The sequence below is a fragment of the Salmo salar genome, chromosome 24 (genome assembly GCF_965601325.2).
Source record: "Salmo salar chromosome 24, fSalSal1, whole genome shotgun sequence".
NCBI lineage: Eukaryota > Metazoa > Chordata > Actinopteri > Salmoniformes > Salmonidae > Salmo > Salmo salar.
In genome coordinates, this window is record NC_138314.1 from 25,576,843 (window position 1) to 25,596,190 (window position 19,348).

General features: G+C 40.9%; 1 protein-coding gene across 5 annotated transcripts; it reads left to right on the forward strand.

Moving 5' to 3' along the window:
* The first annotated feature begins 14,503 nt into the window (after positions 1 to 14,503).
* Positions 14,504 to 19,085, forward strand: LOC106585509 (4-hydroxyphenylpyruvate dioxygenase). 5 transcript variants are annotated; one of them, XM_014171792.3, is made up of 15 exons: positions 14,504 to 14,633; positions 14,893 to 14,979; positions 15,121 to 15,147; positions 15,443 to 15,505; positions 15,852 to 15,980; positions 16,105 to 16,147; positions 16,273 to 16,355; positions 16,557 to 16,646; positions 16,737 to 16,840; positions 16,974 to 17,051; positions 17,461 to 17,623; positions 17,788 to 17,859; positions 17,973 to 18,095; positions 18,276 to 18,392; positions 18,573 to 19,085. In XM_014171792.3, the coding sequence occupies exons 2-15, from the start codon at positions 14,977 to 14,979 to the stop codon at positions 18,681 to 18,683; spliced, it is 1,206 nt and encodes a 401-aa protein (XP_014027267.1). In that variant the 5' UTR covers positions 14,504 to 14,633; positions 14,893 to 14,976; the 3' UTR covers positions 18,684 to 19,085. The 5 variants fall into 5 exon arrangements, with proteins under 5 accessions (XP_014027267.1, XP_014027266.1, XP_014027269.1 ...); XM_014171791.3 differs by having other exon boundaries at positions 14,953 to 14,979; XM_014171794.3 differs by having other exon boundaries at positions 14,953 to 14,979; positions 15,876 to 15,980.
* Positions 19,086 to 19,348: the final 263 nt, after the last annotated feature.

The window sequence follows — 19,348 nt, forward strand, 5'->3', positions numbered from 1 at the left end:
AAAAAAGTGGCTCCCCCACTTTGAGCCATGAGAGACTGACATGTATATTATTAATGTTAGCTCTCCATGTACATTTAAGGGCCAGCCGTGCTGCCCTGTTCTGAGCCAATTTTTACTTTCTGAGGTCCCTCTTTGTGGTAGGTGCGACAAAACTAGGGCCTGTAGGACTTGCCTTGTTGATAGTGTTGTTAAAAAGGCAGAGCAGCGCTTTATTATGGACAGACTTCTCCCCATCTTAGCTACTGTTGTATCAATATGTTTTGACCATGAAAGTTTACAATCCAGGGTAACTCCAAGCAGTCAATCAAATTCAATCAATCAAATGTATTTATAAAGTCCTTTTTACATCAGCTGATGTCACAAAGTGCTATACAGAAACGCAGCCTAAAACCCCAAACAGCAAGCAATGCAGATGTAGAAGCATGGTGGCTAGGAAAAACTCCCTAGAAAGGTAGGAACCTCGGAAGAAACCTATAGAGGAAACAGGCTCTGAGGGGTGGCCAGTCCTATTCTAGCTGTGCCTAGTAGAGATTATAACAGTACATGGCCAAGATGTTCAAACGTTCATAGATGACCAGCAGGGTCAAATAATAACAATCACAGTAGTTGTAGAGGGTGCAACAGGTGAGCACCTCAGGAGTAAATGTCAGTTGGCTTTTCATAGCTGAGCAGGTCAGGGTTCCATAGCCGCAGGCAGAACAGTTGAACAGTTGAAACTGGAGCAGCAGCACGAACAGGTGGACTGGGGACAGCAAGGAGTCATCAGGCCAGGTAGTCCTGAGGCATGGTCCCAGGGCTCAGGTCCTCCGGGAGGGGAGGGAGAGGGAGAGAGAGAGAATTAGAGGGAGCATACTTAAATTCACACAGGACACAGGATAAGACAGGAGAAATACTCCAGATATAACAGACTGACCCTAGCTCCCCGCCACATAAGCTATTGCAGCATAAATACTGGAGGCTGAGACAGGAGGGGTCGGGAGACTAAACCTTAACTTGGCCAATTTCCACATGATTTATTACATTTATTATTTATTATTTATTTAGTTAAGGTTTAGGGTTTAGTTAATGATTTGTCCCAAATACAATGCTTTTAGTTTTTGAAATATTTAGGACTAACTTATTCCTTGCCATCCATTCTGAAACGAACTGCAGGTCTTTGTTAAGTGTTGCAGTGATTTCACTCTCTGTAGTAGCTGACATGTATAGTGTTGAGTCATCCGCATACATAGACACACTGGCTTTACTCAAAGCCAGTGGCATGTCATTAGTAAAGATTGAAAAGAGTAAGGGGCCTAGACAGCTGCCCTTGGGAATTTCCGATTCTACCTGGGTTATGTTGGAGAGGCTTCCATTAAAGAACACCCTCTGTGTTCTGTTAGACAGGCCACTCTTTATCCACAATATAGCAGGAGGTGTAAAGCCATTACACATACTTTTTTCCATCAGCAGACACTGATCAATAATGTCAAAAGCCGCAATGAAGTCTAACAAAACAGCTCCCTGTCACGCCCTGACCTAGGAGAGCTGTGTTTTCTCTGTTTAGCTAGGCCAGGGTGTGATAGGTGGGTGGGCATTCTATGTTCGGTTTTCTATGTTTTGGCCGGGTATGGTTTCCAATCAGAGGCAGGTGTCTATCGTTGTCTCTGATTGGAAGCCATACTTAGGCAGCCTGTTTTTACTTTGTGTTTTGTGGGTAGTTGTTTTCCGTTTCATTGTAAGTACCTGACGCAACTGTCTGCTGTCATTTTTTGTTTAATTTGTAATGTGTTCATTTCTTCATTAAACTCAAGATGAACATATTCCACGCTGCACCATGGTCTACTCATTTTGACGCCTGTGACACTCCCACAATCTTTTTTATCATAAATTTAATTTGTGTAAGTGTCGTGCTTGTTGAATGTCCTTCCCTATAAGCTTGCTGAAATCCGTTGTCAATTTGTTTCCAGTAAAATAGCATTGTTTCTGGTCAAACACAATTTCTTCCAAAAGTTTACTAAGGTTTGGTTGGTCGGCTATTTGTGCCAGTAAAGGGGGCTTTACTATTCTTGGGTAGCGGAATTAATTTTGCTTCCCTCCAGGCCTGAGGGCACACACTTTCTAGTAGGCTTAGATTGAAGATACGGCAAATAGGAGTGGCAATATCATCCGCTATTATCCTCAGAAATTTTCCATCCAAGTTGTCAGACCCCGGTGCTTTGAATCAATGAATGATTCAAAGCTTTTTACTATCATTCTTTATATAATTCATCCTTGTTTCATAGTATAGTTTCTTCATTTTATTCAGTTTAGTCACATGATTTCTCAATTTGCAGTACATTTGCCAATCAGTTGTGCAGCCAGACATATTTGCCATTCCTTTTTGCCTCATCCCTCTCAACCATACAATTTGTCAATTCCTCATCAATCCACGGGGATTTAACAGTTTTTAGTCATTTTCTTAATTGGTGCATGCTTATTAGTAATTGGAATTAGCAATTTCATAAATGTGTCAAGTGCAGTGTCTGGTTGCTCCTCATTACACACAACAGACCAAAAAATATTCTTTACATCAACAACATAGGAATCACTACAAAACTTATTGTATGACCTCTTATACACTAAATTAGGCCCAGCCTTTGGAACTTTGGTTTTCCTAGATACGGGTATTACATTCTGATCACTACATCTAATGGGTTTGGATACTGCTTGAAATCACATTTCTGCAGCATTAGTAAAGCAGTGATCAATACATGTTGATAATTTCATTCCTGTGCTGTTTGTAACTACCCTGGTAGGTTGACTGATAACCTGAACCAGGTTGCAGGCACTGGTTACAGTTTGAAGCTTTTTCTTGAGTGGGCAGCCTGATGAAAGCCAGTCAATAGTTAAATCACCCAGAAAATATAACTATGTTGATATCACATACATTATCAAGCATTTCACACATGTTATCCAGACACTGACTGTTAACACATGGTGGTCTACAGCAACGTCTCACAAAAATGTGCTTACGGTAAGGCAGATGAACCTGTAGCCATATTACTTCAACAGTATTTAACATGAGATCCTCTATAAGCTTCACAGGACTGTGGTTCTGAATATAAACAGCAACACCTCCACCATTGGCATTACTGTATTTTCTGTAGACGTTTATATGCAACATAATATGCAACATTTATATGCAACATAAGTGAAAGTACTATTTCACTTATAGTGAAAATATAATGTAAACAACTGCATCCCACCTGATGTTGAGCCCACCAACTCAACAGGTCTGTGTGGCTGGCTGCACTAACATCAGATAAGGCAGCTTATGAGAAGGTTACATTGGTGCGGCGAGGCTTTTTTGCGATTGTGACGTGGGGGGCAGGTAGGGGCAGAGGTCCACAGGACTGATGGTACTTGGTGTTCAGAGATAGGAGAACAAAGAAGTCTGGATCCTTGAGGAGAAGCAGGGTACTGTTATCCATGGAGGAGATCAAGGTCTCTGATTTAGAGCAAGGCAAGAGGACAATCGGAGGACATGTCTTGGGGGTGAGATTTGTCGTGGTTCTGCTCAGAACTCTGGTCTTACCAGGGCCCAGTAAGGGTGCTGCTGGAAACTTCTTCTTCTCAAGACTTCTGGTCTCTGACTGTACTGCTTGATACAGCCGCTGGAGTACACTATGGGAGTATGTTTGCCTGTTCTGCACCTTGGACTCCAGACCCTTCAGAGTCTGGCCTGTGTAGACTTGCATTTCTATCCTCAGTTGGGTTATTTGCTCTTTAAACTCACACCTCAGTACCTCTTTACTGGCCTTCAGCTCCTGTTGAAAAAACGCTATAAGCTCCTCCCTTTTGACATCCATCTCACCTGTACACTCGTCTTCCAAAATCTCTGCACCTGCCTTCTCAGTGTCATTGGGGCCGTTCACCAATGCCATCTCCAGCTCTCTGCTTTAGACCTTCTGAACTAGTTCCCGAATGACATTCCTTGGGACGTTCATGCTCAGCTGGGATTTGACCTGCTTGCGCACCTGCTGGATAACAGACCTCGTCTTTGCTTGAGTAGTCCTCTCTGCAGGGATGCAGTCCTCCAAGCCTTCGTCACTGAGTTTGACAGAATTAATTAGGAGAGAGATGGGTTGAGAAACGTCCACTGCTTTGTTAAGAAACTCCTCTCCATCCTGTTCTCCTGGTGTCCCCGCATCCAGTTGCTGTTGTGGTTTATCTGAAGATAACTCACTAATTGTTATACCTCAACTCAGTGCTTGGTCTGTGTTGCTGTCTTGTTCTCCTGCACTAAATAGATACACTGATCTGTAAACTCTGTGACTATACACTGTTCTCTAAGCCCTGGGACTACGAGGGTCTTAATTGCCTGAGGTGTTGTTTATTTCCCCTAAGGGTGTCAAGATGTCATACGAATACACTGCAATCTGCCTCATATTCAGTTATATGAATAGTTCTCACAAACCTGGAATTTGTCACAGGCCTTTGTGTTTAAAGTGAACAATCACTTTTGTATTTTTTAATAGTTTGGATACTTTAGGCTTAGAAATAATAACAGCATTTGTAACACAGTCTAATTGATTAACTAGGCTAAGTCACATTTCACAAAGTCACTGGACCGTCATACAGATACTGTACCTCACCCGATGTCACGGGAAGGCCGAAAAGATCATCAAGGACAACAATCACCCGAGCCACTGTCTGTTCACCCCGCTATCATCCAGAAGGCAAGGTCAGTACAGGTGCATCAAAGCTGGGACCGAGAGACTGAAAAACAGCTTCTATCTCAAAGCCATCAGACAGTTAAATAGCCATCACTAGCACATTAGAGGCTGCGGGCTAAATATATAGACTTGAAATCACTGGCCACTTTAAGAATGGAAGACAAATCACTTTGATAATGTTTACATACATGTATTTTGTATTACTGATCTTATATGTATATACTGTATTCTATTCTACTGTACCTTAGTCTATGCCGCTCTGACATTGCTCATCCATATATTTATATATTCTTAATTCCATTCCTTTACTTAGATTTGTGTACATTGTGGGTATTGTTGTGAAATTGTTAGATATTACTTGTTAAATATTACTGCACTGTTGGAGCTAGAAACACAAGCATTTCGCTACACCCACAATAACACCTGCTAAACACGTGTATGTGACCAATACAATTTGATTTGATACTTTCAGGAGCCATGGGGTATCCAAGTGATCCATTGACTTAGACATAAGGGAACAGGAGGAAAAACCCTACTCTTATAGGCCTATTTCTATTTTGCCCTGTTTATCAAAAGTGTTGGAAAAACTTGTCAATAATCAACTGACTAGCTTTCTTGATGTCTATAGTATTCTCTCTGGTACGCAATCTGGTTTCTGCTCAGGTTATGGATGTGTCACTGCAACCTTAAATGTCCTCAATGATGTCACTATTGCCCTTGATTCTAAGCAATGTTGTGGTGCTATTTTTATTGACTTGGCCAAAGCTTTTGATACGGTAGACCATTCCATTCTTGTGGGCTGGCTAAGGAGAATTGGTGTCTCTGGGGGGTCTTTGGCCTGGTTTGCGAACTACCTCTGTCAAAGAGTGCAGTGTATAAAGTCAGAACATCTGCTGTCTCAGCCACTGCCTGTCGCCAAGGGAGTACCCCAAGGCTCGATCCTAGGCCCCACGCTCTTCTCAATTTACATCAACAACATAGCTCAGGCAGTAGGAAGCTCTCTCATCCATTTATATGCAGATGATAAAGTCATGAACTCAGCTGGCCTCTCCCCGGATTTTGTGTTAAACTCTCTATAACAAAGCTTTCTTAGTGTCCAACAAGCTTTCTCTGCCCTTAACCTTGTTCTGAACACCTCCAAAACAAAGGTAATGTGGTTTGGTAAGAAGAATGCCCCTCTCCCCACAGGTGTGATTACTACCTCTGAGGGTTTAGAGCTTGAGGTGGTCACCTCATACAAGTACTTGGGAGTATGGCTAGACCGTACACTGTCCTTCTTTCAGCACATATCAAAGTTGCAGGCTAAGGTTAAATCTAGACTTGGTTTCTTCTATCGTAATCGCTCCTCTTTCACCCCAGCTGCCAAACGAACCCTGATTCAGATGACCATCCTACCCGTGCTAGATTACGGAGACGTCATTTATAGATCGACAGGTATGTGTGCTCTCGAGCGGCTAGATGTTCGTTACCATTCAGCCATCAGATTTGCCACCAATGCTCCTTATAGGACACATCACTGCACTCTATACTCCTCTGTAAACTGGTCATCTCTGTATACCCGTCGCAAGACCCACTGTTGGATGCTTATTTATAAAACCCTCTTAGGCCTCACTCCCCCTATCTGAGATACCTACTGCAGCCCTCATCCTCCACATACAACATCCGATCTGCCAGTCAAATTCTGTTAAAGGTCCCCAAAGCACACACATCCCTGGGTCGCTCCTCTTTTCAGTTTGCTGCAGCTAGCGACTGGAACGAGCTGCAACAAACACTCAAACTGGACAGTTTTATCTCCATCTCTTCATTCAAAGACTACCAAGCTGTGTTGTCATGTGTTGCTGCCATGCTACAGTGCCTTGCAAAAGTATTCATCCCCTTGGCATTTTTCCTATTTTGTTGCATTACAACCTGTAATTTAAATGGATTTTTATTTGGATATCATGTAATGGACATACATAAAATAGTCCAAAATGGTGAAGTGAAGTTAAAAAAATTACTTGTTTAAAACCTGTTAGGGACAGACGTTCCGCTAGCGGAACGCCTCACCAATATCCAATGGTATAGAGTGGCGTGAATTACAAACACCTCAAAAATGCAAAAACTTCAATTTCTCAAACATATGACTATTTGACACCATTTTAAAGACAAGACTCTCCTTTATCTAACCACATTGCCCGATTTCAAAAAGGCTTTCCAACGAAAGCAAAACATTAGATTATGTCAGGAGAGTACCCTCCCAAAAATAATCACGCAGGCATTTTCAAAGCAAGCATATATGTCACAAAAACCAAAACCACAGCTAAATGCAGCACTAACCTTTGATGATCTTCATCAGATGACACTCCTAGGACATTATGTTATACAATACATGCATGTTTTGTTCAATCAAGTTCATATTTATATCAATATTCTGAGTAGATAGCCCGGCCATCACGGCTAGCTAATTTGACACCCACCAAGTTTGGCCCTCACCAAACTCAGATTTACTATAAGAAAAATTGGATTACCTTTGCTGTTCTTCGTCAGAATGCACTCCCAGGGCTTCTACTTCAACAACAAATGTTGTTTTGGTTCGAAATAATCAGTTTTGTTCGTGCGTTCAAGTCACTATCCAAAGGGTGACGCGCCGGCGTATTTCGTGACAAAAAATTCAAAATATTCCATTACCGTACTTCGAAGCATGTCAAATGCTATTTAAAATACATTTTTATGCTATTTTTCTCGTAAAATAGCGATAATATTCCAACCGGGCGACGTTGTGTTCATTCAAACACTGAAAGAAAAAAATTGAGTCGTCTCGTGCACGCGCGCCTCAGTGTCATTGTTCTCAGAAGGACCACTCACAAAAACCCCTGCTGTTTTTCGCCCAGAGACTGGAGAGCTCTCATTCCACTTTCTGGCGCCTTCCTAGAGCCAATGGAAGCCTTAGAAAATGTCACGTTACAGCAGAGATGCTGTATTTTTTATAGAGATGCCCTAGTAGGAGAACAAATTGTCAGACAGGGCACTTCCTGTATAGAATCTTCTCAGGTTTTGGCCTGCCATATGAGTTCTGTTATACTCACAGACACCATTCAAACAGTTTTAGAAACGGTAGAGTGTTTTCTATCCAAATCTACTAATTATATGCATATTCTAGTTCCTGGGCAGGAGTAGTAACCAGATTAAATCGGGTATGTTTTTTATCCGGACGTGAAAATACTGCCCCCTATCCCAAACAGGTTAAAGAAATTATAAAAAAAATAAAAACGGAAAAGTGGTGCTTGCATATGTATTCACCCCCTTTGCTATGAAGCCCCTAAATAAGATCTGGTGCAACCAATTACCTTCAGAAGTCACATAATTAGTTAAATAAAGTCCACCTGTGTGCAATCTAAATGTCACATGATCTGTCACATGATCTCAGTACATATACACCTGTTCTGAAAGGCCCCAGAGTCTGCAACACCACTAAGTAAGGGGCACCAACAAGCAAGCGGCACCATGAAGACCAAGGAGCTCTCCAAACAGGTCAGGGACAAAGTTGTGGAGAAGTACAGATAAGGGTTGGGTTATAAAAAAATATCCAAAACTTTGAACATCCCACGGAGTACCATTAAATCCATTATTAAAAAACTGAACGAATATGGCACCACAACAAACCTGCCAAGAGAGGGCTGCCCACCAAAACTCACGGACCAGGCAAGGAGGGCATTAATCAGAGAGGCAACAAAGAGACCAAAGATAACCCTGAAGGAGCTGCAAAGCTCCACAGCGGAGATTGGAGTATCTGTCCATAGGACCACTTTAGCCGTACACTCCACAGAGCTGGGCTTTACGGAAGAGTGGCCAGAAAACATGTGGGAGACTCCCCAAACATATGGAAGAAAGTACACTGGTCAGATGAGACTAAAATTGAGCTTTTTGGACATCAAGAAAAATGCAATGTCTGGCGCAAACCCAACACCTCTCATCACCCTGAGAACACCATCCCCACAGTGAAGCACGGTGGTGGCAGTATCATGCTGTGGGGATGTTTTTCATCGGCAGGGACTGGGAAACTGGTCAGAATTGAAGGAATGATGGATGGCGCTAAAGACAGGGAAATTCTTGAGGGAAACCTGTTTCAGTCTTCCAGAGATTTGAGACTGGGACGGGGGTTCATCTTCCAGCAGGACAATGACCCTAAGCATACTGCTAAAGCAACACTCGAGTGGTTTAAGGGGAAACATTTAAATGTCTTGGAATGGCCTAGTCAAAGCCCAGACCTCAATCCAATTGAGAATCTGTGGTATGACCTAAAGATTGCTGCACACCAGAGGAACGCATCCAACTTGAAGGAGCTGGAGAAGTTTTGCCTTGAAGAATGGGCAAAAATTAGAATGTCTAGATGTACCAAGCTTATAGAGACATACCCCAAGAGATTTGCAGCTGTAATTGCTGCAAAAGGTGGCTCTATAAAGTATTGACTTTGGGGGGGTGAATAGTTATGCATGCTCAAGTTTTCAGTTTTTTTGTCTTATTTCTTGTTTGTTTCACAATAAAAAATATTTTGCATCTTCAAAGTGGTAGGCATGTTCTGTAAATCAAATGGTAAAAATTCATTTTAATTCCATGTTGTAAGGCAATAAAATAGGAAAAATGCCAGGGGGGTGAATACTTTCGCAAGCCACTGTATGTTGCTGTCTTAGGTCTCTCTTCATGTAGTGTTGTGGTGTCTCTCTTGTCGTGATGTGTGTTTTGTCCTATATTTTTTATTTCTTTATTTTTTTTTATCCCAGACCCATCCCCGCAGTTGGCCTTTTGCCTTTTGGTAGGCCATCATTGTGAATAAGAATTTATTCTTAACTGACTTGCCTAATTAAATAAAGGTTAAATAAAATGAAATAAAAAATGAAATAAAATGTAAGCATTTCACGCCCAATTGTCCCATTCTGACTTGGGTTTTTGCAAATGACCCAAGCCATTTATTGCAAGGCTATCAAACTGATGTTAATACAGTTCGAAAGTCGAAGTCGAAAGTTTACATACAAAGTTCGAAGTCGAAAGTTTACATACACTTAGGTTGGAGTCATTAAAACCTGTTTTTCAACCACTCCACAAATGTATTGTTAACAAACTAGAGTTTTGGCAAGTGGGTTAGGACATCTACTTTGTGCATAACACAAGTAATTTTTCCAACAATTGTTTACAAACAGATTATTTAATTTATAATTCACTGTATCACAATTCCAGTGGGTCAGAAGTTTACATACACTAAGTTGACTGTGCCTTTAAACAGCTTGGAAAATTCCAGAAAACGATGTCATGGCTTTAGAAGCTTCTGACTTGAGTCAATTTAGAAGCTTCATTTGAGTCAATTGGAGGTGTACCTGTGGATGTATTTCAAGTCCTACCATTAAACTCAGTGCCTCTTTGCTTGACATCATGGGAAAATCAAAAGAAATCAGCCAAGACCTCAGAAAATTTATTGTAGACCTCCACAAGTCTGGTTCATCCTTGGGAGCAATTTCCAAACGCCTGAAGGTACCACGTTCATCTGTACAAACATTAGTATGCAAGTTTAAATACCATGGGACCATGCAGCCGTCATACCGCTCAGGAAGGAGACGCGTTCTGTCTCCTAGAGATGAACGTACTTTGGTGCAAAAAGTGTAAATCAATCCTAGAACAACAGCACCTTGGACCTTGTGAAGGACCTTGTGAAGATGCTGGAGGAAACAGATACAAAAGTATCTATATCCACAGTAAAACGAGTTCTATATCAACTTAACCTGAAAGGCCACTCAGCAAGGAAGAAGCCACTGCTCCAAAACTGCCATAAAAAAGCCAGACTACGGTTTGCAACTGCCCATGGGGACAAAGATCGTACTTTTTGGAGAAATGTCCTCTGGTCTGATGAAACAAAAATAGAACTGTTTGGCCATAATGACCATCGTTATGTTTGGAGGAAAAAGGGGGAGGCTTGCAAGCCGAACAACACCATCCCAACTGTGAAGCACGGTAAGGGCAGCATCATGTTGTGGGGGTGCTTTGCTGCAGGAGGGACTGGTGCACTTCACAAAATAGATGGCATCATGAGGATAGAAAATTATGTGGATATATTGAGGCAACATCTCAAGACATCAATCAGGAAGTTAAAGCTTGGTCACAAATGGGTCTTCCAAATGGACAATGACCCCAAGCATACTTCCAAAGTTGTGGCAAAATGGCTTAAGGACAACAAAGTCAAGGTATTGGAGTGGCCATCACAAAGCCCTGTCCTCAATCCTATATAAAATTTGTGGGCAGAACTGAAAAAGTGTGTGCGAGCAAAGAGGCCTATGAACCTGACTCAGCTACACAAGCTCTGTCAGGAGGAATGGGCCAAAATTCACCCAACTTATTGTGGGAAGCATGTGGAAGGCTACCCGACACGTTTGACCCTAGTTAAACAATTTAAAGGCAATGCTACTAAATACTAATTGAGTTTATGTAAACTTCTGACCCACTGGGAATGTGATGAAAGAAATAAAAGATGAAATAAATCGTAACTGACCTAAGACAGGGAATTTTTACTCTGATTAAATGTCAGGAATTGTGAAAAAAACTTGAGTTTAAATGTATTTGGCTAAGGTGTATGTAAACTTCTGACTTCAACTGTATTCGTTTTTCCTAAACTGCCTGTATTGAACATATTTAGATGATGTATTTGGATTATGTCGTTATATATCGTATGTGAATTAGACAATAATGTAATATTTGTGTCTTTTCTCGATCAGTTGACTTAAAACATAGAATAAGCGGAAATCAGTAGGCATTGTGTCTAGACAATGAACAATCCTTCTTTATTTTAAAGGCATGCTCCGGAACTTTAGTGACTAGAGTTTTTTAAGCCTCTCGCTTTGGGCTAGGTGTGTCAATTTGTAGTTCATACATGCATTATTTATGAGCAGAATTACTGTCTTACCTCAATTAGCCATGAAATCCCTAGTTGTGCGGTGCCATTTTCCCTACATTTTCCCCTAAGTGGGCCATCCCCCCAGCAATTCAAGTTCCAGCCAATGAGCTTCAGCCCCTTGCCATTTTTTGAGTGACAGCTAGCAAGATGCACACACAGCAAAGTGAGAGAGAGAGAGCAATGACGTGGTGCACATATCTGATAATATGTGACGTAGTACGCAATTTTCGGGGACAGAATGTAAAGAGTAACCATCTACCACTCCAACATCACACTGTTGTGTGAGCAGCACCATCATCATTTGCTGTCTCTAATTGCATCTCTTGACAGCAAAAGGCCTCCTGGTATTAGTAAGAAAAACAAACCACATCAAGGACAGTTGCAGAGGGAGGGTGTCAAATGCTAATTAGTGTGACATTGCACTTTCATTAATCAAATCAAATCAAATTGTATTTGTCACATGCGCTGAACACAACAGGTGTAGACTTTACTGTGAAATGCTTACTTACTAGCCCTTTCCCAGCAATGCAGTGTTAAAAAGTAAGAAACATTTGCTACAAATAAAAAAGGTTACACAATAGTTACAGAATAAAAGAACAGTAAAGAGACTATATACACGGAGGATCGGTACCGAGTCAATGTACAGGTGTATGAGGTAGTTGAGGTAATTGAGGTAATATGTACATGTAGGTTGGGCTAAAAGTAACTAGGCAATCAGGATAGATAATAAACAGAGGAGCAGCAGCGTATATGAAGAGTGTGAAAGAGTGAAAGTGTGTGTGTGTGTGTTGGGTGTCTGTGAAGTATGTGTGCGTGTGTGGGTAGATTCCAGTGAGTATGCATAGAGCCGGTGCAAGAGAGTCAGTGTAAATAAAAAGGGGGTCAATGCAAATAGTCATGACCAGCTTTTCAATGCATTTCATGGCTACAAATGTGAGTGCATGGGGCGATAGTCATTTAGACAGGTTACCTTGGCATTCTTGGGCACAGGAACATGCTTGAAACATGTAGATATTACAGACTGGATCATGGATAGGTTGAAAATGTCAGTGAAGACACTTGCCAGTTGTTCAGTGCATGCTCTTGAGTATGCGTCCTTGTAATCCATCTGGCCCTGCGGCCTTGTGAATGTTAACTTGTTTAAAGGTCTTACTCACATCGGGTACGGAGAGCACCCTCACACAGTCGTACAGAACAGCTGGTACTCTCATGGAGGGTTCAGTGTTTCTAGCTTCGAAGCGACTATAGAAGGCAAATTTTCTCGTCTGGTAGGCTCGTGTCACTAGGCAGCTCATGGCTGAGTTTCCCTTTGTAATCCGTGATAGTTTGCAAGCCCTGCCACATCCGACGAGCGTCAGAGCCGGTGTAGTAGAATTCGATCTTAGTCCTGTATTGACATTTTGCCTGTTTGATGGTTCATCCGAGGGCGTAGCAAGATTTCTTATAAGCGTCTGGATTTGTGTCCCGCACCTTGAAAGCAGCTGCTCTAGGCTTTAGCTCAGTGTGGATGTGGCCTGTAATCCATGGCTTCTGGTTGGGATATGCACAGGGTTGGGATACTTAAGGAGAATTGTTCTACAGACAGTATCTGTGTTCTACAGAATCTCTGGGTACATATTGTTACACCAGAGAGCTTGCATGGTCAAACGTCAAATAGGGGTTGCTTATATTCCGCACCTCTCTGGTTCAGAGGGGTTGGGTTAAATGCGGAAGACACATTTCAGTTGAAGACATTCAGTTGTACAACTGGCTAGGTATCCCCCCTCTCCCTTTCCCTATATTTGTCTTGTTTCACACATGTACATGTGTATAACCTGTACAGTGTGTTGGGGGGAAATGGAAATTCGTTTTTTGCATATACCACTCGCCCTGGGACTGGGGTCACGGCCAGAGATCAGCCATTATTGATGGCGACCCTGGAGCAATAAGGGTTAAGTGCCTTGCTCAAGGGCAGATTGACAGATTTCACCTAGTCGGCTTGGGATTCGAACTAGCAACCTTTTGGTAACTGGCCCAACGCTCTGACCACCTGTCGGATAGTGTCACTTATTTCTCGAAAACTGAGTCCTATGAATACAAGGGGTCAGTCAGTGTAATGACCATATGCTTGAAGGAAATTACAGGGTTATGAAATGCATTGTTTCATTGATGTACTTAATTCTATTCACCCCCATTGGGACATAAAGCCACATGGCTGTAAAAAAAAAAGACAATATAATAATCACTATGACAAGGTGCAACCTCTTGTTGTGTCGATCTGGTGGACTCTAAGAAACTTAAGCTGCTCACTATCTAGGAAGCAATGAATAGCTCTTTCTGCTGTAGTGAAATTCGACAATCTGCCAAATGTCATCTTCTGTAGGAATAATACATTTTTCAGCAGCCTTCCCATTACATTTACACACTAGGGTTACATGGTGTCCCCATTTATGCAGGAATCTAAACAAGTTATTCCCATCCCATTTTGAGACTATTAGGTCACTTGAGGAGAAGAACTGTTGTGTTGTAGTGTGTCATATTCACTACTAAGTAAATCAGTTGTGCGAGCTGTCAATATTGGCACATTGGGCAAAAGTACATTGTATTCACACACACCAATAGATCAATGAAACATCTCTGGAAGAACCATTTTCATACAAATGTTGATGATAAAGGATTTATAAAGAATGATGCAAGAGGTATAAAACACTTTCTCATACATTCATTAGGCCTACTAATTTATTAACAGATTAGGCCACTGATTGTGAAAAGGGGAGGGGGGCTATTGTATCCTACCAATAGTAATTACTGCAATGGTCCACAATAAGCATAAACTTGTTTCATGTCAAAATTGTGGATGACTGACTCCAACATACTTCCCAACGAACAGCCAATAGGAAACCTCAATGAGTGAACCTCCTCTCGAGACTAAATACAAACACATGGCCTGACTGTTGAAATGGTTGGGAGTGCATTATGTCTGTGTCTTTGCATTTCAGTTTGAAATATAACATAAGAATTTGGATGTTTGAGTAGAGAAGGTAAGTCCGTGCTTTTCTGATATTATTTGATATTATATGTGATGTACACACCTATAAGTTATGAGATTCACCTAATATAAACTTTCGGTATAAAATGTCTTCAAAGCTCTATGCAGAGTCAAGCGTTCGATAACTATTATTTGTTTATGTATATTATGATGCGACATGATTGTGTAAGCTAAAGTGAGCATCACTGTTCTTCTCTATCTTTCTCTTTCTCTCCCACTCTCCTCCTCCTCGAACACCGGGGGCGTGGAAGTTCGAACTTGATTCTGAACGTTTAAACACTCAACTTTATTGTACTGATTTTCTTTTCAAGCAGTTGAAAGGCTAAGGGTACAAGATGGTAAGATAAAATATATATTTCCTCGAAAATTGTCTTATTCAATATCTTATTTCAATTTCACATGACAAGATTTTTGAGCTATTGAAAGAACGGTCTTTAACGTTAATGCTGATGTGTAATGTTTTGTATCTATCTATTTAGACTACCTACATGGACAGAGGTGAAAAGGTTAGTCCTTTAGTTACTCGTATTTTTGAATTGCCCATAGACATTTAAATGACCACATAATTATTATTAGGACTTTCAACAAGTTCAAAGTATGATTCAGTAGTTGAGAAACTTAAAAATGTATTTAAAATGTGTAAATTGCCTACCAATATGTTTAAATGTGCAATAATATTTAAGAATATTATTATATTATCTAAGAATTTGTAATTGCTATGTCATAAATGAATGAATGGGCTGATGCTAAGTGTCCCCCCCCTTACATACCGGTATTAAATTGTTTTGGATTTGTTCATAGCACGACCACGGCAAGTTCGTCTGTTTCGACCACATCACATTCTGGGTTGGAAATGCCAAACAGGTATGAGAATCATATGCTATTATGGTTGTTTTTCACTTTTTTTGCATGTGGTAAATATTTTCCTGAACGTTCTCCAAGTTAAAGGAGTGTTCACTGAGGGGTGGCTATTGGCTCTCTTAAGGGGTGGGGGAATTAGGCATGAAACCTCAGAGTAGACCCCACCATTCTCCCTGCTCTTAATTTGATCCAGAAGCTGTAGGTTTTCCACACCATCACCAGGAGGTGGCACTACCACCACAGTCCTTTACTGTTCACAACATACTATAGAACGGTTATTAAGATTTCTAGCCTGATAGTAAATGTACAAATATTGTATTGCTTGGCGATTGATTGTGAGTGGCAATAGTGTTTTTTCTTCCTGTTTCAACAGGCAGCATCTTACTATTGTAACAAGCTTGGATTTGAACCGTTGGCCTACCAGGGTTTAGAGACAGGCTGCCGTGATGTGGTGTCCCATGTGGTCAAACAAGACAAGGTGGGCAGAGTTGGCATTCTGAATTCATTATGGCACATGTTTATAATAGTGAGGTAACTTGATACAAGTGATGGAGGTCCTTGGTTGTACACCATGTAACTTTTTGGCTCTTTTTCTTTCACAGATTATTTATGTATTCGCATCTGCCCTCAATCCTGCAAACAAAGGTACAGTATGACACAAAAATGTCATCCTTCATGTCGTTAGATATGATGAGATTGGCTGTCACTGACTAGTGTGCTACTTCACTCACTCCGATTTGAGTATACTTTTATCCATCTCCTTTATTCAGAAATGGGGGAGCATTTGGTCAAACATGGGGATGGAGCCAAGGATATTGCATTCACTGTGGAGAACTGTGATTACCTTGTGCAGGTACCATAGCAGGCTTACCATTTAAACCAATATCACTGCTCTTTCTGGAATGAGGAGAATACCTTTTTCCTAATGAGATGGGTTAAAAATATTTTGTTGGATTGTAATCGTTTTCTTTGATTTATTGAAAATATTATTATTTTTTAATCTTCCTTGATCTTCATCACATGCAGATGTTTATCTGTCTATTATACTCTTCAGAAAGCCAGAGAGCGTGGTGCCATCATAGTGAAAGAGCCGTATGTACTGGAGGACAAATATGGCAGGGTAAAACTAGCTGTTCTTCAGACGGTAAGTCTATCAATATCTGGTGAAACTGAGTGCCGAAAAGTAGATTTACAGTATGCTCAAGATTTTGGATTTTCTCTTATATCTCTATAGTATGGGGACACCACACACACATTTGTGGAGAGGACTGCCTACAATGGGCTGTTCCTCCCAGGGTTCCATACTCCTCTCCACCGGGACCCCTTGTTGGCCAAGCTGTGAGTATGAACAATTTTATCTGGTGTTAGAGATGAGAGTGCTCTTTTCAGACCATTGTAAACAAGACAGAAATCGAGTGACTGTTTCAGTTAAACAGTTGACATCACGGTGAGGCCTTATCTAACGTTACAGACCCAGTGGATTACTGAACTTCATTGACCATGTTGTGGGGAACCAGCCGGATGATGAGATGGTGCCTGTAGTGGAATGGTAAGCCTAGCCTAGGGCACAGGGATGTATTAACACACACACTGGCCTGTACATTTTATTCCAGACAAAAACATCCATGAACATCAGAGTTCTTCTACCACACACTGAATGCAGTATAAAAAAACAGCAATGGGAGGATGGGGGAGGTGTCAGTATTATGTAACCCAGGCTGTTTGGCATAGGCCAGATGCTACTATGACTTGACAGTTTTTGAGCTGGGTCCCTGGGGGTCCCCACATCTGGAGTCAGTTAGAGCTCCACCATGCAGCTCTGAGATAAAAAAAATTAAAAAAAACAGGGATGGGTTTGATCTCTGAAGGGAAGAGGGCTGTAGGATAGATATATTGTGGTCTCTCACCTGTCCATCCAACACACAGGGGTTCCTGAGGAGTAGGTTTTGTTTCCATAGGTACCAGAAAAACCTGCTCTTCCACCGGTTCTGGTCAGTAGACGACAAGCAGCTGCAGACAGACTTCAGTGCACTACGCTCCATTGTTGTGGCCAATTATGAAGAGACAGTGAAGATGCCCATTAATGAGCCAGCCATGGGTAAACGCAAGTCCCAGATCCAGGCAAGTCATCGCCATGTTATTTAATATATAATATATGAACTATGTAAAGAGGTGTTTACCAACGTAACAGACATGCCATTGTCATCCATACACATATTCAGTACTGTACCTTTCAAAAACTCAGCATTACAAAAAAAGTAATGAGTACAACTTGGACTTAGCAGGAGTATGTGGAGTACTATGGTGGCCCAGGTGTCCAGCACATCGCCATGAACACATCAGACATCATCACCGCAGTAAGTCTTTTCACACATTAAGGCTAAGCTCAACCTGATTACTTTTACATACACATTAATGGAAGATGGAAGACTGAAAGATTGGTGTGGTTAGTATATTCTCTTTGTTGTAGATCCGTAACCTGAAGGAGCGTGGCATGGAGTTTATGTGTGTGCCAGACACCTACTACCAGCTGCTGAGAAAGAATCTCCAACAATCGCAAGTCAGGGTCACTGAGGACCTGGACATTCTGGAGGTCAGAGACACAATTTTCTCTGATGTTTTAATAAATGTTTCAATGATTTATTATATTTCAATTATCTAAATACCTGATGGTTATTTGCATTATAATGATAATTCAGTTCATTTGAACTTCTATGGTAGGTTCTTAGCTACTGAGCCAGACAAGCACTCTTATGTCCTATTGCTCTGACAGGAGCTGAAGATCTTAGTGGATTTTGATGACAACGGCTACCTGCTCCAGATCTTCACCAAGCCTGTTCAGGACCGTCCCACAGTGTTCCTGGAGGTCATTCAGAGACACAACCATCAGGTGAGAGGAGCAGGAGATTTCAGATAGCCTTACCAATTAAACAATATATAACCAGTTTGATTTTAGGACTTTGTTAGTGTATTTAAACAATTTACAGTATGTAATGATGATAAAGATTGATTTCCAGATCTACATTTAGACTGAAAACTATGTGAAAACATGTCTTTGTACTCTTCCTAGGGCTTTGGTGCAGGCAACTTCAAGGCTCTTTTCGAGGCCATCGAGGCAGACCAGAACGCTAGAGGGAACTTGACTATCCTGACCCCTAATGGCGTGTCTAACCAAATTTGATGTACCTCTCTGATTGACACGATTGATATAATGTCTATTATCTCTGAAGCTTACAATTAATTTAGAAATATTGAAAATAATTTGTTCAACAATTTATATCTGAGGTGAACCAGAATCTAGTTGAATGACTTTGATGGATAAATTGCTGCTCTATGCACACACTATTCAAATTTAAATTATGATTGACATGCCTTCTGGAGTCAAAGGTAGGAATGATTGTTAATTATTCAAATAATATAGTGACGCTAAAATAACATAAAAAATATATTTTACTTGATGCCAATTTTAAATACAGTGATTTCAGAAAGTATTCATACCCCTTGACTTATTCCACATTTTGTTGTGTTACAGCCTGAATTCAAAATTGATTAAATAAAGAAAAAATTGTCACCCGGCTACAAACATGTTTATAGACATTTTTGAAAATGTATTAAAAATGAAACACAGAAATATCTAATTTACATAAGAATGTTAGAATCACATTTGGCAGCGATTACAGCTGTGAGTATTTCTGGGTCTCTAAGAGCTTTGCACAACTGGATTGCACAATATTTGTATATTATTATTTTTTTAATTCTTCAACCTCTGTCAAGTTCGTTGTTGATCACTGCTAGACAGCCATTTTCAAGTCTTGCCATAGATTTTCAAGTCGATTTAAAGTCAAA